General features: G+C 35.5%; 1 protein-coding gene across 5 annotated transcripts in view; it reads left to right on the top strand.

Annotated features, from left to right (window-relative positions):
* Positions 1–15,793, top strand: part of LOC121726947 — a 133,733-nt gene extending 117,940 nt beyond the window's left edge. Inside the window, exons 4-13 of one of the 5 annotated variants that reach the window (XM_042114596.1) lie at positions 216–262; positions 862–1,004; positions 7,624–7,782; positions 8,992–9,048; positions 10,561–10,627; positions 11,478–12,001; positions 12,111–12,303; positions 12,625–12,746; positions 12,821–13,190; positions 13,490–15,793. In XM_042114596.1, the coding sequence (XP_041970530.1) occupies positions 216–262; positions 862–1,004; positions 7,624–7,782; positions 8,992–9,048; positions 10,561–10,627; positions 11,478–12,001; positions 12,111–12,303; positions 12,625–12,746; positions 12,821–13,190; positions 13,490–13,944 (2,137 nt within the window). In that variant the 3' untranslated portion in view covers positions 13,945–15,793. Of the gene's footprint in view, positions 1–215; positions 263–861; positions 1,005–7,623; positions 7,783–8,991; positions 9,049–10,560; positions 10,628–11,477; positions 12,002–12,110; positions 12,304–12,573; positions 12,747–12,820; positions 13,191–13,489 lie in introns of all 5 variants that reach the window. The other 4 variants (XM_042114594.1, XM_042114597.1, XM_042114599.1 and 1 more) reach the window with 4 other exon arrangements.
* Positions 15,794–24,842: the final 9,049 nt, after the last annotated feature.

Below are 24,842 nucleotides of genomic sequence, written 5' to 3'. Positions count from 1 at the left end.
TCACAGCTAAGAATTGCATGGACAAAGTTAATAATGTATTCAAACAGTAGATATTATATTACCTTTCAGATTGTTTAATTTTTTTTAATGTACATTCTTAAGGAAAGAACGCGAATAAAGACGGAAAGCCAATTTTAAATATTAAATTCTTCAACTTGTTTTAAAACTATGCAGACAATATCTTTAGAAGATTTACCATTTGTTCTTTGTTTCAGCTGCCTAAGCCCCAGATCGGCGTATTTCTATGAATTCCCTCCTAGTGGTAAGTAAAAAACATCTTAAACATTTCCCAACCTTTTTATATTTCACTCAACTTTTTGTTTATCACAATTTTCCGTTTTATATGAAGCTAATTTAGAAATTTTGATAATAATATAGTAGATATTATTATTTTACAAAATTCCAATTTTCAAATTCAACAAAAGTCCCATAACAATAATATTATGATCTATTATCACAAGCCTGTTTTAAAAAGGCGGCAGTGCTGGTTCATTGAACTCCACTGTCCCCTACAATTATAAAAAATATGAAGTTGAAGAATGTACTTCTGTTTAAAAGCCATTATCTACTCATTTACAATAATCTCAACATTAAAAGCTCTTTTATCTGGAAGTCATCCATTTGTAACCAGAACTTCAGTTGCTGGCTTTTTAATGACTTCATATTTAAAGATTTCTTATACATTACTCAGCTACTTCAAAGTGATAATAATGAACAACAAAATAATATTGATAAAAAAAATAATAATAATGGGACTCGGTATCGAAGATGAAGTACCATAATATGATAAAACATGAACAATCATCGACTGTTTTAAGCAATCTGATATACACTAAGGTACTTATATAAAAATATTTTTAGATAACTGCCTCGGCACTGCCAAGAAGAAAGTGACCACGTTTTCAAGACTGCTACGCGGACTAAAGTCGCATAGGAAAGAGAAACATGGGTCTTGTTCGCCTAAACACTCTCACAGCCCGAGACAGATCCTACCACCTCAAAGGGTAAGAACTTTATCATATTTATAGAGTATAATAAATATACTTATCATATCAAGCGATGCCATTTTAAGCAAAGACGAAAGAAGATACATTTAACATCATTCATCCAAAAATAACTATTAAAATTGTTAACAACTTCTTGATTAAGTATATAAAATTGTTAACTCTTAAAGAAACTTCCGTTAAACGTTTAAAGGAAGTGACTGAATGAAGACAGTACTAGTTTTTGCATGGACCACCGACATAGTGGAACGTTGGCATGCAATAACAAAACCAAAGGGCCAACGAGACGCAGCCTTTGTAACTTTTGACTGACCGAAGTGTGTGATCGAGCCTCAATTACCAATCCCTTCTGCGAAGAGGCAAAACAATAATTATAATGGTAAACGATACCTTTTTGAGTTTATTAACTGCAGAATGGATTAGCGTAATCGAAGCTTTAGTGCTTGAAATAGATGTAGCAAATAAATGACTAAGACGATATGTTTATCGTTGAAATCAGGATTAATATTTGTATCATTGATACTAATCTAAATGTTTCCTACTATTGTATAAAGGTTTTAAATTTTATGTGATGATTCTTGGGTAAGTGTATAAGTTCATTGAACTTATACACTTATTATTAAATCGATTGCGATTTAATAATAATCGCAACAATATCAACTTAGATATGTAATTTTGAGAAATTGATAGGTATATTGCGGAGCTACGTTAGTCGCGTTATGTAAAATCTTGACATAGCCTGACTAAATAATTTAGGTCCGCCATCAGTCTAAGGGCCTGTTTCACCATTTTCTGATAAAGTGCCTAATAGGCTATTCACAATTTTTTGACAGATTCTCCATACTTTATCTGTCAAGTTAATTGGTGGATAGCCTTATCAGGAAGTGGTGAAACAGGCCCTAAGAATCAATTTGTATTATGGAACACTCTTTTAATCTAGCTACACCTACATACCCATAACGTCTCGGCAAAATACAACGCGATTTCGTGTAACCAAATCTCAGCGTACATTGAAGAATGCCTCCCATTTTTTCATACACCCTCTTCCCCCATCCGCCATTGTGCTCGGCGCGACGCCGGTCTTTCTTTGACATGCACTTGCTGCAATTAGTATGACGCGTCGTGCAATTCATGTGTTTATGCATAGCGTGAGTTACCATTCTCCGAGATAATATGAGACTAGTCTTTATATTGCAAAGCTTTAACTCCTATTGAATGAACATCTCGTGTCGTCATCAGATCTACGACATTAATTTAATTTTTATGACTGAAATTGGAGACGTGACGACGTGACGTGACGTGATGAATGAACACGATAAGTAACAGTTTTTTTACTGTTTTTTATTTTCATAAATAGAGGCTTGAGGGCAAATGAATTTGAAATACAAAAACTGTGCATTGTATGTGCATTCTAATCTATATTAGCCAGGTTAATAATAATATATCTATATTAGCCAGGTGTTAAAGTAGATAAGTTACAAGGCTTTTTCAAATTATAAGGAAAAAAAAAATTAAATATCCGTATGTCACAAATTGTTACTTATCGTGTTCTTTCACTTACGTCTTCTTATGTTTCAAATATTATGTATATATTTTCGACAAAATCACTTCATTTGATACGCATCAAAGTAACAAATGAAGTCATAATTATTATTGTCAAAACAAAATTCATTCCAAATTCAATTTTTTTTCTAAACTTAATCAATTAAATCACCTATACTTGAGAAAAAAAGGTCAGAAGATAATTTGCTCTTAGACTTAACCTAGTCTAGGTTTAATCTAAGTTTAGTCTTAGTCTTAGATTTAGGTAGGTCGTAGCCTTATATTGTACCAAATTAAAGTTATCGTAATAGCTGATAGCTGATGTATCACGTTGCATCCTTCAATATTCGCCTATTTACTGATATTAATATCTGCTACAATTCACAATATTATTTAGATCGTAAAATCCATGTTGCTCCACCAAAGTCAATACTATCAGCGATACTAATACAAATACGATGTTATTACCGAGCATATTACACGTTAAATCCTTAATATCCCGTGTAAGTAGATTTTATGGTCACCCGAGTATACGTATAACTAAAATTATAGTATCCGCTGTTTGAGTACTCAGTTAATATGTAGTTTACAGTGCATTGTTTATGCTAATACTCACATGACAGGGCTTTATTTTGTCTCCACACTCATGTTTTGATAACGGCCAGCTCCACCATTATGCGAGCGCGTTTGTGGTATAGCAAGTGATATTACACTTTAGAACTTACATGGTCTCGATTTGTTTACAGTTTTAATAGGGTACACGTTTTACGGTGCCGTTAAAAACTAAATAGGCTATAATCTGTTAAATACTAAACTTAATCTATCTAAACTTAGTCTATCCGGATCAAGGTACGTAAAGTAGGTAACTTTGTAAGCCTTGATTTAGTATCAAATCTTAAGCTGAATGAAAATGCTTAAATTAAGTGTAGTAAAATAAAATAAAATAAAAATTGTTTTATTTCCGAATAGATTTGTAACAAATACTTTCAGAACGTTGATGCTAATGGTGCCTACCACCGGTTCGGGAATTATCCCGGCGAGAAGAACCGGCGTAAGAAACTCGCACGGGGTCCCACTTTTTACCAAAAAAGTGAGAAAAAAATTAATCTTTTTAAAATATAATTTACAATTGTAACTTAAAATTATACAATGTCAACATCCATACATAATTGTAAGTCATAATATAATAGTGTAGAAGTAGCCTTGCAAGGAGCCATCCTACTCCCAAGATGTGCCATCGTTTATGAACTCATTGACCTTGTAATAAATAGGCTTTGGCACACAAACCTTCTTTGACTACTTTTTTAAATTTATTAATCGAGTATTGTACCTATATAATGAAACGAGCAAAAGCCTAAGATAATTCGCAAGCATACTTCCTGAGCTCGCTTGCTTAGTTTTTTTTTGTGCGATAAATAGTAATAATTACAGAAAATAAAATAAAATAGGGCCTATTTCACAATCTAAGAGTCAGGAAGCTTAATAGGCTTTTGGTGCTTACGTCATATATTTAGTTTTAGAAGTAAAACATGCTTAAAAGCCAAAAACTGATTAGACAAATTTCAAACAATCCTTTGTAATAGGTTAAAGAATGTACGTATTTTTATAAGTTACAAAACTAACGAGACGGCTCAATATCGTAACTAATAGGCATTTTGGCGTCTACAAAATAGTTGTGAATATGCAGGCCTCCATTTTTCCTCGTCCACACATTTATTAATCTCGACGGGGTTGAGAAATGATGGCTGCCAAAGCTAAGTCGGTTCAGTCAAGACGGCGCCCTGAGTTATGGCGTTTGTTGAGAGAAGGGATAAAGACCATTAGGGCGCAGCATAATCCTTATCGGACGACTTGCACTTAGGATTACTTCTGTTGGAACTCGCTTTTTTCGGCTGTCCAGCTGTGATTAGGAGATTAAGAGATTTTGCGCCGTGATGACTCAGGAGCCGACGACGTATTAACGATAATGTACTTTTACGTGAAGGTGGAGGTAGAGAAAGAAATTCGTAGATAATATTATATATGGAGCAGACGTATCTAATAGACAGTAATTTTATTGTTGATAACGTCGAATTACATAAATATACAAATATAAATAATACAAATACAGAAAAACAGTATAGTAATATTAAAATGTTAATGATGAAACAAAATGAAAAAGTGATAAATAAAAGTAAATCTTTGAATGCCCAAATCGAGACAAAGAATATAAATATTTATATCACATAACTGGCGGTCTCTAAAAGTGTGATTGTTGTATCTTGGAACCAGTCTTGGCACCTCGCCGTAATGTCTTGCAGGATATTGTGCTACTATTAAAGCATTATGGCCTTGTAGATCCACGATATCGGCAATAAAACTTTATATTGGCTCAGCGCTGGCTTCGGTGTTTTGTAGGTCATAAATACATATCTATGTTCAATGTTACACCTATAAATATCCTTTAGTCTATCTATAAATTTAAATGCATATTAATTCAAAAGTATCGTATAGTAGAGACTTATACTTTATATCAATAATAATAATAACTTTGTGTAGAGATGAATTGTTTCTCTTTGAATTTTGAACACATACACATTCCTAGTAACGACTACAATATCATTATATTCTTTGACTTCAAAGCTTTTATTAACTAAAACAATAATGATGATGCAAAAGTTAATAATACAGTTACAGAGCAGTCAGAGAACTGTATGTGTCCTGCCTCAGCGCATCTGGACAGAATTAAATTGCATGCAAGTTTAAATAAAGTTATCTAATATGAAACTCGTATTAAAATGCGCCAACTACAAAAGTTATACGCCGCGTATTTATCACGTTTACTGTGGTAATATTTTCAAAGCTATGTTCCTGACATAGATTACTTTCTTTGTGCTACGTGTGAGTCTGGGTTAATGCTTTGAGCGAAATGCTATTTTGTATATGAATTGTTAATTTTATGTGATATAAAAGGAGAAAAAATCACACTATAGATAACGATCACTAAATTAAGCTTGTTTATTTGATCAACAAGTCACTGGTTTGTTATAATTGACGTGAAGTACCTAATTTTATTTAGTCTTTTTTATTTATTTAAGCTATTTTTACTGTCCCTTTATTATATTGACTTGATTGATATTTTAGTATACCACTATTTTGTTATTGTAATATTTTGCATTATGCCACGATTCCCAGACCGAATGGTGCCTGTGTCAGTTTTTGAGCGTTTCAATTATATGCAGCTAAAACGTATCTTCGATCGAGCAATTGGTCGCAATGAATGCAGTATGAATATCCGATACTGGCGATATTGATATTCAGCTGTCAATCTGCACCCAGCCAGAAATTCAATCACAGACCATGTAATTGTCGGAATAAAATAAATTTGCACACGAGCGATAGAACATGCGCCAATTAAGGTGTTTTAAATAATAAAAGTGTTGCAGTTTTCCATAAAATTTAATTATTAAAATTGAAAGCTCCGGTTTTGGTACATAATTAATATCATCATTGCAATAATATTTCGATATGTTCAAACCAAATCAGTTCATTAAAATCCAAGCAGAAAAACTGTTCTTCAAAATTGAAATTGCACCTTAAAATTCCTCTAGGTTTCTTCATAACATTTCGCATTAAACATAATATTCTTGAAAAAATTTCATCATGTTTAATTCACATAAACCACTATCAAAACGTAGCACACAAAGGAAAATCACGAATTCCCTATTAATCATAATCAGTAAAAAGAGGATCTACATCACAATGAGTAACAATTTATCATACACACAAAGCTGCCCCATTAACTTCGCACTTGATAAGGACTGAATACCTCGCGACACTCCGGAACTGTATTTGAAATTTATAGTCCAGTAAAGTCCATACATTGTCTATGTTCAATACCTTTTTCGGCTCCCTCGCTCCACTTTCGTATGCCATTATTCGGTAATCGATGAAAAGAAAATGTATGTCATAGGGACTTGAATACCTCGGTACCTTTTATTTTCTACTCAAGCTACTTTGTAATCTAATCAGCAAACGTCATCATGAACTATAGTAGGACGTTGATAGTATAAATTCTTTTTTTATGTAAGGCTGTGTTTTTTTATACATTTGTTTGTACAAAGAGGCTTAACCAAGGAATAAATTTACTTTTTTGATTTGAAAATCGTTCTAAATTGAACTCAGCTACATTCAGATTTAATACCAAATGTTTGTTCGAATTTTAATAGATCAAAAAGCTAATTTAGAAAGCTTTAATACTTTGAGCTTATTACAAAAGCTTTCTGTATGAACTTTCAATAGGTGAATGCCCGTTCACTTTGCAATAAATGTTATTTTATTTTTATTTTTAGCAACTTTTTGCATATTATCACAAGTCACAACATCGAATCATGGTTCGAACCCTGATAATTTGGCATCGAGTTGGCAGAAAAGTTGTAACTTTGTACTATTTGTTGATAAAGAAATGTCTGCTCCGTTTGATAAATGATTGAAATTTTTCTTTACAAACTTGGGCGATGATTTACCAAACTTATTCAGAGTTGTGACGTTTATGTAACGTTAAGATCTCTGATCTTGGCTGTGTATATTTTTGCATATTTGTGCTATGTCCTGCAGTACATAAAATATTACTTTTGATTCAGAATTTTTATTCGTAAAATATTTCTCGTACCTAATAGGAAATTGGGTCAAAATATTAATTGATGTTTTTGATTGATACTGTACAATAATAGAATGTAAACAAAGTTCATCAATCGATGGGAAGTCAATTTGACTGGTGTTAGCCATTAAACATTCTCTGTTCAATAGGCGGAGCATGTTTAGTGTTTACATTGTACCCTCAATAACGACCGAAATGTAAGCAATCATTTTGATAGTCCGATTTTCATTGGATATTTTTTCTCAGATACTAGTATTGCGTTTAAAAAAGTCGTTGGAAAAGTTGAAAGCCTCAAGTTGTGTGATCCAAGAGCAGGCACCGACATGTAATGACATTAGAAATTTTTAATCTCTACTCGCGACTCCAAAACATTGTATACGCTTAGTCGATATGAAACTGTACACTTTAGTTGTAAGTAATAATAATACTTTCCTTCAGGTGGATACTCCGGACAGCGTACTCCAAAGTGGTTTAGGCCTAGGCCCGGGGCCAGATACGGCTCTGAGGTCCATGGTTGACCCGCGAGACTATGACCGCCTCCGCTTCTTTCAAATGAGTGCCGCCCAACCAAACACCTTCGAAGAGACGATACATAGGGTGAGCCCGTGTTTTCCTGCAATGCAATGTTTTAAGAGACTCATTCAGGGATAAAGGTTTAGGATACATTGCTTCGTTATCATTTCTAATTTCAAATGTCAATGCTTTGGTTATTATCTGTGTAAGTTAAAATGTATTTATTATATTTTAATCAAAAGCTTATTAGCCTTTTGTCGCTTTTGGTTACACAAGATTCCTTATCAACTTATATTTTTAATTTTTACTTCCACAACATTAGGATGTAATAAGTACCTAGGTGGCAGTTGATGCTTTTTTATTGTTCTTCGTATTGTACTTCTAAAAAATATTTACAAAGCATAGCATATTTCATAATACATAATATTATTGATATCTCTTAAAACATTTGCAGGAAAACTACCTGTTACACTCTGGCTGACAAAATGCTAATTCATAACATCATTTATTTCGCTTCAAATATCTTGTAGACTCGCTTCTTATTCATCATTTGTCAACAGAGCGGTAACAGAAATCAAAATTCAAAATTTCTCATTTGCCTTTTTGGTTTATCTACATTTGGTATGCTCAAAGAACAGGAGGTGGTTTCACTACATGTCTAATTATTACGCAAATTATAGCGAATTATATTTTCATTCAATAACTGATAAATTAATTTTGATTTTACCATCACAATAGATTCGTGTTTTGATAAAATCAAAATTTCCATATTTTACGTGCACGATTGATCCTCAGGTAAATCATCTACATATCTATTTCGTAGGCGATGTATTCGTTGCGGTGTGTAATATTTAAAAAAAAACACGAAAATCTGTCAAAAGAAACGCATGCGATTAGGATATGTAGACCTGCCTAAGGATGCCAAATTGACAGTTCATTATAGTTGGGACTTGGGCATCAAATATCGCATTGTTTATCGCGATGGCGCCCCTGGCTACGCATGGATGCACCCTGTCGCATTTGTTTGCACGAACCTGCACGTGACGGAAACGCATGTAGCATGACTGTATGACAAATAATTCGTAATTTGACTAATTAAGCACTGTTTAAGTGTATCAAACACGCCATTTTGAGTCGCAACGAAATTCTCTTTCATTGTTTACTCGTTTCTTGTTCATAGAGAAAAATTACAAATTCTTTAAAATATCACATTAATTAGTCGCATGGTTCTCCATGCACCGTGCAGCGATTTCGCTTTTAGACGTTTGGTTAGTAAATGTATTTTTGTTGCAGTTAAAAGTTCAAGAAGCGATGAAAAAGAAGGACAAAATAGCGCGAGAGCAAGAGGAGGTAATTTATTTCTTTACTCCAATCTTTTATTTGCGAAAGTTCTTGATTTATTTCACCCGCGATAAATTAATAAAAAAAGTTCTGCGAAGTTTATAAATAATTTAATTACACTAAAGTACGCTGCGAAGTACGATGAATTATTTAAAAATACATTTTGAATCCGTTGTTAGCTTTCGTATCCGACTTAATTGCATTTGCTCGAAAATCTCGTCGACCCGTCTGTCGACTTTACGGCCAACTTTCTCAGAGCTTCAGCGTAGGCTTGCAGGCTAAATTATGAGAAATTGTAGACAATTTAATAGAAATTTGAAAGCATGAATGGGTAAGCCTATTATTATGGTATCATGCTACTGCTATTGTTCTAAGCACAAACATAAAGGATTATAGTTTCTGCGGAGGCCTTTTAGGCATGTTAACTATAATAATGGTACTGCTCATATTTTTTTAATAATTAAATATTATGTTGTGGAATCTTCTTTACACTGATTACTTTCTTACTTTGTTATACTTGTAGTACCTCCTTTATCAGCACTTGAAGCTAGAAGGAATACATTTTCAAATAATTCACTTACACACAGCAAACGCACGCAAATAAAATAATCTGATACAGTGGGAGTCGAACCTTAATCTTGCGACTTGGACTTGCAAAGCCGAGCCCCCAGCTAATCGTGCCCTAATCTCGAGCTAAGCCTATTAGAGGCACTTGTATTGCTTCCTTACTAAACTTTGGAAGCCCTTTACAGAGTTAATGGATGCAATATCTGTATGCTTACTTGTATTAGTTGGTAATTATTAATATTATTTTACGTAGGGGCAAATGATAATGTAGTTTCAGTCTTTCATAGAACGATGATACGTAAAAATCTATTTACACGGATAAATCAATCGTTTTAAAATAATGTAAAAACAAAAGAATGAAAATATTCTTATTTATGTAAAAGAACGTGTCTCGTAAAGTACAACTAGTTAATAAAATATGTAAAGAGCTATTGTGAGCTAATGGCTGGGAAATAAAAATGCATAAATTAGTTTAACGTTCAATACTTTTCTACTTAGGGGAAGTGGTCTTTTTATTACAACACCAGAATATTTATCGCCTTTCCGCGACCGAGGCGAGAGATTTTTGCCAAAATCCTGTAACGTTTTTTGCTGTTAATGCATTTAAGTTGTGTACGAAGTATTTGGAATACAAAATCGTGTTACGCTGGAATTATTGCGTCGTGTTCAACACAAGTAACGCCATAAAACGTTTTTATTGGGTTCCTATCTTTGCCAAAATTTATTCGTCGTTCATAACCATCAGCCCGAGCATCCTTTTGAACCCACCATGTCGTTTTAATAACATTAAAGCATATTTTAGATCCACGACGATTGACCATTGACCATGACCAATCTTCTATATTTGCTTAAATTGTTTGTTTCAGATTAATAACATTAAAGCATCTTTTAGATCCACGATGGTTGACTATTGACCAATCTTCTACATTTGCTTAAATACATTGTTTGTTTCAGATTCTAAGGGATTTACGACATGGAGTCATGAATATGGGCAGAGACGGTGTCCGGGGACCATTTATCGGTATGTTTTATGATAGAAGTAATCACAACAACGTACTGCTAATTAGTTACAAAATCGATGTTACATAAGATGCTATTTATTGTGTCTAGTGAATTTTGTTGCTAAACGATCTTTACTCGCTTCATTTACTATAATAACAAATATTTAAACGTCGATAACATCAAATTGGCTCTCGATAATGGAAACATTGATTTCGAGAGTCTTTGTCATAAATTTTTTGATGAAAGAATATTTTTTGTTGTAATTGTTTTGTTTGTGGCTAAACAAGCAGACATTTCGACGATTTTGTTTTATGTGATTGAATTGTGTATTTCGTTTCATTTTTTACTTTCGAAATGTCTGAAATTTCATTTGCAAAGGGGAATATTAAGCATGTTGCTTGCTCGATGTTTAAAACGTTTAATTTATTGGAATACTGTGCGGCATGCTTATTCCAGTACCCGTCGATACACACCGGTCGATATTACGGTCGCTTTCGATGTGCATCATTCATAATCATGTTTTTGTTTTATTTTGAAACTTCATGGACGAGTACAATTTCATTCGCACAGCAGAAGCTGGTCATAAATGAAATCGGTCGTCAGTCCTAGTGGTATCATCGCAATCATGAAGACATACATATAATTTGCGTCAAAGTGCTAAAATGCATGTTGTTTTAAGATATTTTGCATAAAACACGCACGGCTTTCCGATGTTCGTACACAGCTTAGCTGCAGTGTTGTCAGTGAAACCGCCAGTGTTTGGGATGGGATTAACGGTAAACTTTTTTTGCAATTACGCTAGCACGTGTACTTTTTATTTGCACACTTCGAACACAACTACACTAGTCTAATCGAGGGCTCGTTTGCAGACGACACGTACATGTACGACGACGACGCGAGAGGCCTGTCCGGGCGAGGACATTGGTACGATGAACCTCCGTACGAGAGCGACCCCGAAGACTTCCTAATGGGTGGAGGGACACCGGCGGCGTCGTTTCAGAATGGCCGAGTTTGCTTTACCCTAAATCTAAGAAACGAGACTAGAGGTGAAGGCGTTATATCATTACGAAGCGCCGGCGACATAAGCCTAGCGAGGGCCCCTCGGAGAGGATTAATAATTCCACAAAGCGGGCCGTACCCCACTACTGTGATACCCTTACGAACGCCGAGAGATAGGGAAAGCGGAGATTACGCCGCATCTGACATTCAATCGATAGGATCGAGGTTATCGGGCATATCGTTAGAATCCAGCCGATCCGAACGGGATTCCAGAAGAGGCTATCGACAAATGTCGGGTTATCGGATAGGAATAGATCCTTTATCGCCGGCGTCTTCGGATTACGAAGATCAAGAGAGCGAAACAGACTCGCAGCATATAGCCACAGTGCATAAGGTAATTTTGCTGTACCTGCATTTTTTTACGAATAAATTAGCTTACACAAGATTCATCTAGCTTTTGATTTAATAGCCCTTTTCACACCTTAATTTTTATTTCATTTCAGTCCGCGGAAGAATGTGAGGGCGTTTCGAATTTAGCCGGAAAAGTGAGGGGTTTAAGACAAGATGTACAAAGGAAAATTTCAAGATTAAGACAAGAAAGGGGTCCCGACGGTATCGACCGACGTACGAGCGGCGACCAAGCGTTTCCGTGTTCCAATAGTTCTTTTGAAAGTCTTCCCAGCGGCTCAGGCAGTAGTGAGTGGATTTATTAAGTTACTTGTCTGTGTTGATAATATATAAACGTTTGTAAATATGTTTTGTCTTTCTTTTCTGTGTACCATAGCGCCCATAATATAGGTAGATACTCTTGTAATATTAGATTTGAATTTCCTACTAATTCTTCAATGCTTGTAACTTAACAGCGACTCCTTGTATGACGTAACCGCAGGTACTACTCATTTCCTTGTATCGTTGGTCAGACAAGGTGCAATCTAAACCTATAAGTCAGCAAATATTTATGTACAGGCACCCAAGCATTGGTACGCGCTGGTAGTAATCACTCATCTCTCTCGGCAGAAGAAAACATAGAATTAAGTCCGGCCGGGCGGAGCTTACTGGTACCGCAAATGCTGTGTCGGGCGCGGGCACTCATCGATTACACGCCTAATATTTACGAGAAAGACGCCTTGAGATACAAGGTACGTTATTTAATCTACTGTTCCGCCGTTTCTCTCCGCCGCGGAGTCACTAATAATATATCATTTGTCGACAGAAAGGAGACATCATCGAAGTTATCAACATGAATGCATCCGGGATCTGGCGCGGCGTTCTAAATAATAAAGTAGGAAATTTCAAATTCGCGAATGTCGAAGTTTTGTCCGAGAGGGACACTATGAGATCTAGAACGTCTAAATGGTGCAAGAGTCGAGAGAGGCTCTGGGAAACGAGACCGAGGACCGTAGAGGAGTTGTTGAGGAGAATAGATCTGCCGGAATACATGGTCGCTTTCTCGAGAAACGGCTACGAGGACATAGAGTTGTTCAAAGAAATTGAGCCGTCAGATCTAGACTACTTGGGAATCATGACCCCCGATCATCGCACCCGGATATTGGCCGCTGTACAACTGCTGCACCAGCTCGAATGTAAGTTTTTAAAATAATACTACTAATATACATTCAACCCTCTCGTTAAGGCGGAGCGAAGCGTCATAATATGAAGCGGAAATAACTACTCATATTCATGGTCCTTAAAATATATGTTTTGATTTCTTTCTCGAATTTGATCCCTCATTATGCCGCTATAATAAGTGCTGCATAAAACTTTATTGTTTTAATTAAAATGTGAATGGCTCATAAAACTTTACGGTCAAGACAATAATTATAATATTATTTAGTTCATTACGGTAATAATGTTTGCTGTAATACATCGTCTCGCGGTGCAGGTGGCGAAGGAGAAGGAGAAGGCGGGGGCTCCAGCTCGGAGGGCGGTGACTCCCCGTTCGGTCGCCGGCAGTTCCCCCGCGACTCCGGGTGCTATGAGGCCAGCGTGGGCGTCGGCGGGATCAAGGTGCGGACCTCCCCGCTCGTCCACCGAACTGACGAGCCGTCCCACCGACCGCCGGACCCGGCGCCCACCGCGAAACGCTCCATCCGTCGACGGCAGCCCGACGACGCAGAATGCGACAGAATCGAGAGATACCCCGGCACGGTGGTCGAGAAGAGCGTGATCAGGGGGGGAGGTCTGCCGGGCGGCGCTCGCGATGACACCTGCGAGTCGGATCACAAGCTGAATGTGGTGAAGTTCGTGGCGGGCGGAGAGCCGTGCGCCTCCGAGAAGAGCAGCGACTCGGGGGTGAGCAGTTCCTCGTTGAGCTCGGCGCACCCGCATCGTCCCTGAGCTAGGCCCTCCGCGCCCGCGCTCGCATAGACGCTGGCGCGGGCGCGCGCGCACTCTGCGCACACGCCCGCTCACCTCATTGACTCTGAATCTTCTGAAACTCCCGATCTTTAGAAACTATCAAATACTTTCGTCTACTTAATAAACCTCTATAGTACCTCCATGCTCAATCGAAGAAATAAATTCTTTTTTATATCTAAGTTTATATAGCGTTTAAATATTTTAAACGCATAGTAACTGCATTACTCGAAATATTTGACATTATACATCATGTGTACAGTAAAATTTTAATAGCTCCATAAAATTGTTTAGAAACGTAATTTTCAAAATTTTTGTCTGGATCTATCACTTTGTCAGTTCATAAACGAAAAGCGCAGATATAAGCTACTTAACTATCTGAATAGAATTTTTTAACAATGGTTAATTAGGCCTATAGCTTCTTTTGATTGTAATAGTATGGAGTTGACATTGCACAGAAGATACAAAAAATACTTTTCATTGTCATATCTGTCACGGCTTGTAATAGATTCAAGGATTATATCGGTCTAATAGTAAAATGTTATAAAAATATAATATTGCGTTAGTTTTTATTATTCGTAGTATTGCGTAGTTCCTTTCAATGTTATTATTTGTTCTTTGTGTCATGGGTTCATGATTGATCGTAACATTTTCCAATTTGTTAATGATTTTGGTTCTACTTCGAATAATTTAACAGAGACGTATCATAACAGTGTTCGTTACATAATCGCTTAATTAAGTAATTTCTGAAAAGTTTTACAGATCGTAATCAAGACTGAATTAAAGTAATCATTTCACAACTGACCCGACTGGTGCTTATAAGGCTTTTACGTAAATTAAATTTCGATGAATTTATTGTTTATCCCTTTGCAATTGCTTATGTTCTACTGTATTCAATCGAAAATTGTTCAATCGATCTGTTCTTTAGACTTAGGAGTTTGAACAGTTTTTGGACAATATCTACCTAGTGCAAAGATTCTAGATTGTTCTTATACTAGATGTATTGCAGTGTTACTTAAATTTAGCTTTGTATCATTCCGTTCTTTTCTAGCATATCACGGTAAATGACGATGAATACTTTAGTTGCTTTGATAATTTATACTCTGTTCAAGATTCTTATTAATTTATACAATACTTTAATATAGATTGCCGGAGAATCTGCAATTTGAAATAGAATAATACGGTATTAAATATATATTTGCTTGAAATATAATATCGAACAGAGTATAAATAAACTTAGTTATATAAAATGTTATTTTAGGGCAATAAACCAGTAACGTCTGGTGCGTTTAACGCGCGTTTTCGATAGCAATAATTGTATATAATTTAATAGATAGGCTAATTATTGTATGTTAAATTAAATTTGTAATTTTTAAGAGAGCTTTATACGGTATGCCGTATGTAAATAGGTGTGAGATTAAAAATTTCACCTAGATCTTCCTTAAAATTAGGATTGCAATTTTAGCCTCACTCGGTGTACGTCTATTCCGGTTCTTATACGGTCTAATTCAATAATAACAAACGATGTTCTTTCAACATCCAGTTTCTACCTATAACCGATTATGTTGAACCACAGTAATAAGTTAAAAAAACCCATTGTCCTTTTTTTGCGACGACACAACGTTCTTGCGGGCTTTAAAGCAATAAAACAGATTTTAGACGCAATTTCACTTCAACATTGTACGTGATGTCGTGTCACGTACGTCGTGTAGGTGGTCCCGGAATGTCTTCACTTCATTGTACCACCTCTACAATACGGGTTGCCAAAAAGTTGCAATTGCTGTATTGCTGGCTAAGAGTCTGCCTGCACTGCGAATTTTTTCTCGCAATGGGGATTGTCCATTTTTTTTTAATTTTGCTCATTACAAAAATATTTCGAGGAATGAGGTCAGTGATCGTTTTTCTGTATATAAACGAAAAAAATACCCATTAATTACTTATATTTTTGAAAAAATATGTTTAACCTTTGTCTGACCTTCAATGGCGTTAAATTAGCAATAAATTCGACCAACATTACGTTTCGATCTTTTGGTAAGCTTCTCGTATCAGCTTTCACATAATGAGAACTTGCATTTGACGAACCAGCCATTATAAATAAGATTGAAAGGAAAAAACATACTGCAGAGGTCAATTATTGGCCGCCGATGATGACGTCAGAGCGAAACTTTAAAAATTTATTGAGAAAAAACTAGCCAATGAATTTCAAAATTATTTAATTTATATTCTTAAAATACCCTATTTTAACGAAAAAAAAGTACATGTGATTTTTTTTTGGACAATGCCCATTCTGTTACACTTTTAAGAGGATCCGCACTGCCGATGATTAATTATATTATGAACTAGAGATCGCCCAATGGTCGAAATTCGACCTTAAATTTAATTATATTCTTCTTTTAGCTTAAAGTATTGACTATTTCAGATTTAATTTAAAAAAACAATCCATTTATTATAAAATGTACGATAAAAGCATAATTTCAAAATAATATTAGCTCGATGCACTCCTTTTTACATCCATTACACACACTAGAATAGGCACACTGAAGAAGATGACAGATTTTTGAGTGACAAACCTATGCATACGAATTACTGGATACTCTTTTATTTATGGTTGAAGTCTGTTTTTTTTTTTTTTAAATAATTGTTCCCCCTTACATGATAAGGGACAATTTCTACATTTCTTTATTTATTACATGTTCGTATTTTAAGCAGTTGTACATGTTTTATTTACTATTTCTTTTTATACATAACTTTTCCATCCTTGTCACAACTTTGCAATAAGTACTTATATTTAACATTTCTTGACATTTAATTTTACATTCAACTATTATTTTGTTGGTTGGTTGAAGTCTGTTGACAACAAGTTGACAAATTGAAAATGGATTATAGTTTTTTTTATTGAATCTTAGATATACTATTAGACAATGCTTACACGGCCAGTCTGAGATCAGCTGAGTCCCAGAGACGAGAGTTGAAAAAAATATGATAAGGTCAATATTTTTTTACAAATTAAACGTAGTAGTCCTAATGTCGTTGAAACTAAGGTCAAATTTCGACCATTGGACCATCAACTATAAAGTGTGCAAAATTTCATTCACCTACGTTTCCGCAATTTTCGTCATAAGGGATCCAAAGTTTTTCGGTCGCGTATTAATATAATAATAATAAATTCGCGAGAGTAAAAATATATCCTGCGGTGAAAATTCGCAGTGCGGACTTGACCAAATTTTTTATTTTAGACCTTCTACTTGATGACGCCATATTAACGGCCTATTTGTGGCCTAAGGGGATGAGGATTTTCAGGACCAGGAACGCAACTCATAACTGATTTTGTGTAATAGTGCTATCGCTTACCATCAGGTGATGGATCTGCTTCTTTCCTGGTTCATAAAAATCTCCAGAACTGCAATTAGTAACTAGTGTTCCCACTTCCCTACAATAGTTTCAGTGTTAGTAGCGTTAAATTCTTATGAACTCGTAATTTTTGATATTCAGTGTTTCTTGAACGGTTGTTATGTAGTAGTAGATTCGTATCAACGTTCAGTTCCCTAGCTTTTGTATGGCCACAGTCACGGAGTGCCAAGCGAAGTGGACGGACAGGTAGTTCACTCTTGTAAATTTTGTAAAAACACCTTTTGACTAAAATTATGAACTAGTCCGAAATTGTACATAGATAGATGTTTGTTACCTGTATATTGTAGATAGAATATTCTTTTGACAATTATTGTATATTCAATAAAAAACATTTATTAATTATTGTTAAAATTATTTATAAATTACGTTCTAAACGCTCATTAGATAATTCGATTTGTGAGTTATTTTATTTGTACATTTTACAATTTTGTTTTTAATTAATTTAACCATAAATGACAGTAACGTACTTTTTGTAGCCATATTTATATTTTTTTAAACGAATATTACGTGTAAGTTTAAAACTCCACAAATGGATTCTAAATAAATAAATCCGAAAATAAATGTGTGCAAGTTGTTTCATTTTTTACCAAAAACTACCTGCAATACTTAAAATGATATCTAAATACATACTTATAATAATTATTGCGATTCACGAGCCGTCCTTTTATAATGGATGCATCATGCAGCACTCCATGTTCTTCAAATCATAAAGTTGCCAAGATTAAATGGACACCGTTTCTAGAAAACACAGACTGCGAACACGCCCTTTGGACCATCAGTTTCAGATTTGCTTATTTTTGGAAATCACAAAACGAATCAGCTTTCATTTTTAATTATAAGAGTAGGTATATTAAATTTTTCAGTAAGTTATGATGATCATTAAGTTACGCAGACTGTATACCTTATTTAACGTATACAACGTTATAAAAATGAAAGTTTAATTAAAGTTAACTTACACCTTATAATTAAGTAATCAGCTTTTCCTGAGTCTCCGTTTATCAGAATTTCGGTATCCCAATTAAGATATGCACAAAAGTAAGCTCGGGGGCCGTTAAACAAGTTTATTTACACTTTTATGGCTAATTTATACTGTACCCTTTGTAAAGGTGTGTTTACACTAATGAAATTTATTCTACGAAACCACTATGGTGCTGTTAAGGGTGGGTAGTGTTAAATAGTATGAGTATTCTCGTAGGCTGAGCGAAATGTTGCTTTTTTATGTAGATCAGTCTAAACTTATTTGTTTGTCGAGTAATTTACAACTTGTAGAATCAAGTTGTAAATTAATATCAGGCTGTCCGGGAAAATCAATAGGAATTAGTTAATAGAAAATGTGTAGGTATAGAAATTTTCTATTTCGTATAAATTTTCTATATGTTGCGTGATGCAGGTAACTATAGACATAAAAAGTGTGGCCAAAAATTTAAAATTGATCTTAATGTACTTTTAATATTATAAAGCTGATCAGTTTGTTTGTTTGAATGCGCTAATCTTAGGATCTACTAGTCCGATTTGAAAAATTATTTCAGTGTTAGATAGTTCATTTATCGAGGAAGGCTATAAGCTATATAATAATTAATAATATTATATAATACTAATAGAACCGAAGAAACAGGAAAAAATGGAAAACAGGAAAAAATATTTGAAAGTGCTTATTTCACGAACTAATTAATAAATAATATATAATTTGGTGTGTCACAAATAGGTCTCATATTTTGTAGCAACAATAATGACAGTTAAGGACCGACATGAATTACCTACTAAAAGCTTGCTCAAGTAATTCACTGCAGGTCAAAAACCATAAAAGTTGAAATAAACGTGTCTCCTAACAAAAGCAAACATGTCTCCCATATGAAACCCCCATAATGAGTCACGCATTTATTTTACACATATTTGCTTCTTATGGCGGCTCTCGACATAGGCGAACGCGTTGGCCAACGCGTCTGCAGACGCGTTGGCCCAATGTGTAGAACGGGCGTTCGCGCGTTGGCCAACGTCTAAATACCTACGGCCAACGCGCGAACGCCCGTTCTACACATTGGGCCAACGCGTCTGCAGACGCGTTGGCCAACGCGTTCGCCTATGTCGAGAGCCGCCATTACCTTTACATTAAAGCAAAAAGGATACGTAGGAAATCTTCACGCGAAACTCAACCTTCAGATCTTCACAATACGGGACATATCCGCCGGTCGCAAAATGATGAGTTGTCTTCGAGTAATTGTGGCTGCGTTCATTTTTCAATATCTCCGTATATAAATCTTAGTAATTGAAATTCACCATGGAACTCTTGTCGTAAATTTTTTATTAGCGCTGCAGTATCATAAATATAAAACTGGATTTAGGTCCTAAGGTATCAGAAGGTACAGTATATATTTTAGCTCTACGTGTGCACAAGCATGAGCTTTATTTTTAATGATTTGAAGGCTTTTGTAAAGACAAAGCCTTTAGCCTATAGCCTCATTCAATCATTTTTATGGTTAGGGGCGTCCACAAATTACGTGAAGTGTTTATGGGGGGGGAGGGGGTCGAGTCAAATCTCATCTAATCTCACGTTGGGGAGAGGGGGGGGGGGGGTCTCGGCAAATATCACGTAATTTTTTTCTCACCATAATAATACTATTTTGGTTCATTTCATCCAGATTGTACGTATGCTTAAGATTTAATCGTTATACGATTAAGGGTTGAGTCAGACCGCAACGCGACGCGTAGATGCATTTCTAAATTTGTATGGATTTGACAGATTTGCAAATAGTCTCACGAAATTGAAATCTGTCATTTTAGTACAAATTTAGAAATGCATCTACGCGTTGCGTTGCGGTCTGAATTAACCCTAAGATCATTCACAAATTCGTTCTAAAGAAAATCTACTGACTGTCAAACCAAACGTTTACGTAGAAACCCACGTTTTGAAAAATATCACGTGAGTTTGGGAGGGGGAGGGTTGAATAAAATCTCTGGAAATTTCACCAGGGGGTCAAAAAATAAAATAAAAACACCTCACGTAATTTGTGGACGCCCCCTTACAAATAAAAATAAAAATTATTTAATTTAAGACACCGCATAGATACAAAAACAAAGGATTATAAACATCAACGAGCATTAAATTTAACTATTGAAGTCTACACCAATTTTCATACAAATGAAACGGCTGGACAGTACATTAATTGATGATTAAATGATGATTAAACTTCAATTTAATGAAGAGTTTGACAGATAATGACAGTATAATAGCTCCCACACCGGCAGACACCGGTTTCGGTGACGGTGGCCGGTTTAATTGAAACCGGGCCAGGGCCTGTACCACGAAACGGTTTTGAGACTCAAACAATCGGACGAGAATGCCGCGTCCTACTCTAACAAACGTGAAATGACGTTGTTAGAGCAGGACGCGGCATTCACGTCCGATTGTTTGAGTCTCAAAACCGTTTCGTGGTACAGGCCCAGGTACGCAGGAGTAATTTCATAGTGCCCAAGTGTGTGCACAGTACACAAGAGCACTCTCTATTCCTTTTACTCTCATAACCCAGTGGGACGGAATACCGACACGTCTGGCGAGAGATCAGGCGCAGGACCGATTTTATACATGCCCATCCGACGCATGGATCATCTTACTTGTCAGACAATCAGGTGATCAGCTTGCATTATCCTAACCAAACTTGGAAACAATATGTTTCCAACGCGGGAATCGAACCCACGACCTCCGAATCAAGGGCTACGCTCTTAACCACTGGACCACGGAGGCGTGTAAATCTTCATTTAATTGCAGTTAGAAGTAGGTACCTAATTAATGTTGGGCTCTGAGTACGGCAAATAGACCATAAGAACTTTGGCTACTTACTATCCGCAAAATGCATGGTTACCGCGGGATTTAATTCTAGCTTTTATATACCACTAGCTGTCCCGGTGAACTTAGTGTCACTTGAAAACCTTCTCTGGACTTCTACGAATATTTTAAGACTAAAATTAGCCCAATCTGTTCAGTCGTTTTCGAGGCTTAGTGTTACTAACACATTTGTAAATCCATTTTTATATATGGACGCTGTTAAGCATTCGTGTACTAACCCACACAAAAATTACGTATTGTCTATTGAGTTATGAATGCAGTTATGTTCTTTAGATGATTTAGAACAAGACTGCATTCAAAATTTAACAACAAAAAAAATTGTGGGTTAGGACACTAATGCTTAACAGCGACCAATTATATAGATGTGACTTCGGACATGGTATATAAAAGCTAGAATTTGTAGTAAAGGAAGATTCCGAGGAGCACGTACCGTTCGAAGAAGTCAAACTGCAATTCCCCGCGGCGACGACACTCCAACTTCCACAATCTCTGAAACTTATCTCTAAAATTCAAACATTCGAAAATTATTTCGATCCACGAAATCAATGCTTTATATTTTACGATAATTATTTGTATGGCAGTTGAATAGTTCTTCAGAGAAAGAGAGAGCGAAGAGGATTTTCAGTTATTTTAAACTTGGAAGAAAATATTCAAAAATAAACGAGAGTGATTCTTAGGTATTTTTTTTATATTCGGTTGATATAAAGACACCGAGTTGCAATTAAATATAATATTATAGTCCTGCAGTTAAAATGTTATATTATGCAGTAATATTAAGAAGATAAAAATAAAAAGCAATGTCTGGAGTTAACAGAGCCTACCTAATCTATAATTTGAACGGTCTTGTTGGCCTTTGCAAATTTTCATCATTATTTTAACCGTTAAATTACCAGCTCGCTGTAAAAATGATATATTATGTAAATTCGGTACGAATGGGCCGGCTCGACCGGAGAAATACCACGGGCTCACAGAAAACCGGCGTGAAACAGCGCCTGCGCTGTGTTTCGCTCAGTGGGTGAGTTTATCGGAGGCCCAATCCCCTACACTTTTCCCTTCCCCACCCTCCCCTATTTCCTTCCCTACCCTCCCCTATTCCCTTCCCTACTCTCCCCTATTACCCTATTCCCTCTTAAAAGGCCGGCAACGCACCTGCAGCTCTTCTGGTGCTGCGAGTGTCCATGGGGGACGGAAGGTGCTTTCCATCAGGTGACCCGTTTGCTCGTTTGCCCCCTTATTTTATAAAAAAAAATCATATATAAAAATACCTCAGCATTTTTACCTTTCATTATTTCACCTCATCAATGGAAAGGCTCCAAAATCCGCCCGCCCTCACGAGTGGTGAATAAAATTTCGGCTTTCTAAAATAAACGCTAGGATTTTCCCATATTCATACTCAATCAAAGCGAGCGGTATTTCAGATATGGAATTTTTGATTGTTACCCTACTTCTTTGTATGCTCAGCTTAATATTTGCAAAAAACAAACAGCGGGAGTTTCTGGGTCAGGATAATAACGGGTCCTTGCACCGACTGGGAAAATATTTGTGGAGGTCGGGACTCATTGCATTTGTAGACTTTATGGCCAACTCGCTTTTTACATAAAATTCTGAAGCTAATTATGTCAAGAAGCTCGCTGAGCTGATAATAGATTGTAGACTAATTATTAGATGGTAGGCATTATAAGTACCTGGGTTTTCATTAAGGATTCCTGATAGGAATCGACAAACATAATATTATGTTTTATCATATTCTACACTATCATAGTAAAGAGGTAGGTATGTTTATTTGCATCATTGGCTTTAAAAGTTTATGAAAATTGATTTTGATAAAACACAAAATATGTAGAGTAGATCATGGAAATAGGTTATTGCCAAAAAAAATTACATTAATGGTAGGATACTCTTAATTTATAGGACCAACGAAGCTGCGCGCAGCATCTTTCGAGTCATGCATCACTTAAAAAAAGTATATATTAATTTTTTTATTTGTTTATTATGCAAGCAAGCCTGTTAAGTGATTTTTCGTGTATTAATAAGCAAAAACCTGTCTTAAAACCCAAACTCAGATCGATTTTGCTATCAGCGCAAAATCAGAAACGCAACGAACGGTCAGGTTTTTATCTTAAAGTAATTTATTTGCTACATGATTATGTTATTATTGAAATTAAAACAAAACTGAATTCTTGGAATATGCCTTATTCAGGTTTGATTGACAATGTGTATGATGTTGGATTTTCAGCCTTTTATGAAGTAGTCAATAAAAATACTGTTGTGTTGTATCGATGTCAATATTTAATCAAGCTTGTTTTTTTTTTTTTAAGTTACACTTCAAATGGCCACTTACATTGATTCGGTTTAAAGATAGTTGTTGTTGTAGAAATAGACAGCATGTTATTAAACCTCGACTTAGATTTAACCAAAATCTATTTTTTTTTTGCACACAGTAACAATTTTTAGCTAACACGAGTGTAAAAATGTAAAGCAACAATGATAATATTATGTATCTATTTAATAACGTAGTTTGTGTGATTTAGTGCAACATAACCTCAAATTGTAAATAATGCACACCGTAAAAAAGGTCAATTACTTTTAACATAATATTAACATTTTAATGGCGATTGGCGAACGCTGCTATTTAAACTCTCACAGGGCCTTATTTCCTACGATGCAGAGATCATTATTTGAAACTCCGAGGTAGAATAACTCTAAACGGTCTGTACTGACGACGCGGGCGACCGTCCTGTTTACACGAGGAGACGGCCAAGTAATTAACTTTTATATTTTCATGCGACCACCGACATTGTTTTCCACAGATTTTACTATTAACGACCCTTTAGTATTTACGGAGCTGAGGTGAAAAATTGATTAAGCGACATAGGCATGAGCTCAAGGTAAAGTGGGATTTTATGGTGCATACCAGTATCCCGACTAAGGCAATAATCACCACAGAATGGGTACCCGTAGACGGTGGACACCGGCCTCGGAAAAATTGAAATGGAGGCCTTGAGGGAAAATGGAAGCCTTTGCCCAACGAGTCAAATAAAAAAAATATATTATAACCTCCTCCTTTTTGGAAGTGGATTAAAAAAAGACATCAAAGTTTTTAGTTGATGCCCAGTGCCCTCCAAAAATTCATCTTTGTTAAAAATATATTTTTTAATGACTAATTATATTACTTGCAAGATACAACTGTGTTACGTTATAATGAAAGTAATTAAACGATAGATCTAATAAGGCCTTAAAGAGGTGCTTTTAAACTTTTAAACATTTAAATAATATAATAATTACAATTTTCGTAAAGAAAAAAATACTTTACTTTTCGCAAAAGAATCCTTTTATGTTCCACAGCTATTAATTTATCGGATCTTCTGAGTGTTTTAAACTTTAATTTAAGGCAAAGTGTTTCAAAGTGACATTGTTTTCTAAACTTTATTGCTTTGAAACAAAGGAACGCCATATTTTGCTACGAACCCGTTTGTTAAAATCCGATAGGATAAGGGGCCCTCCATAAATTGCGTGATACTGTGTGACGATTTTTGACCCCCTTTCCCGTTATTGTAAGGTATAGTTAATTTGTCATGACGATCTGATCTCATCCCCACCTGATCTCACGTGATATTTAGTATGA

The sequence above is a fragment of the Aricia agestis genome, chromosome 5 (genome assembly GCF_905147365.1).
Source record: "Aricia agestis chromosome 5, ilAriAges1.1, whole genome shotgun sequence".
Classification (NCBI taxonomy): domain Eukaryota; kingdom Metazoa; phylum Arthropoda; class Insecta; order Lepidoptera; family Lycaenidae; genus Aricia; species Aricia agestis.
Note: the sequence above shows the minus strand (reverse complement) of the source record. Positions and strands in the feature narration are given on the sequence as shown.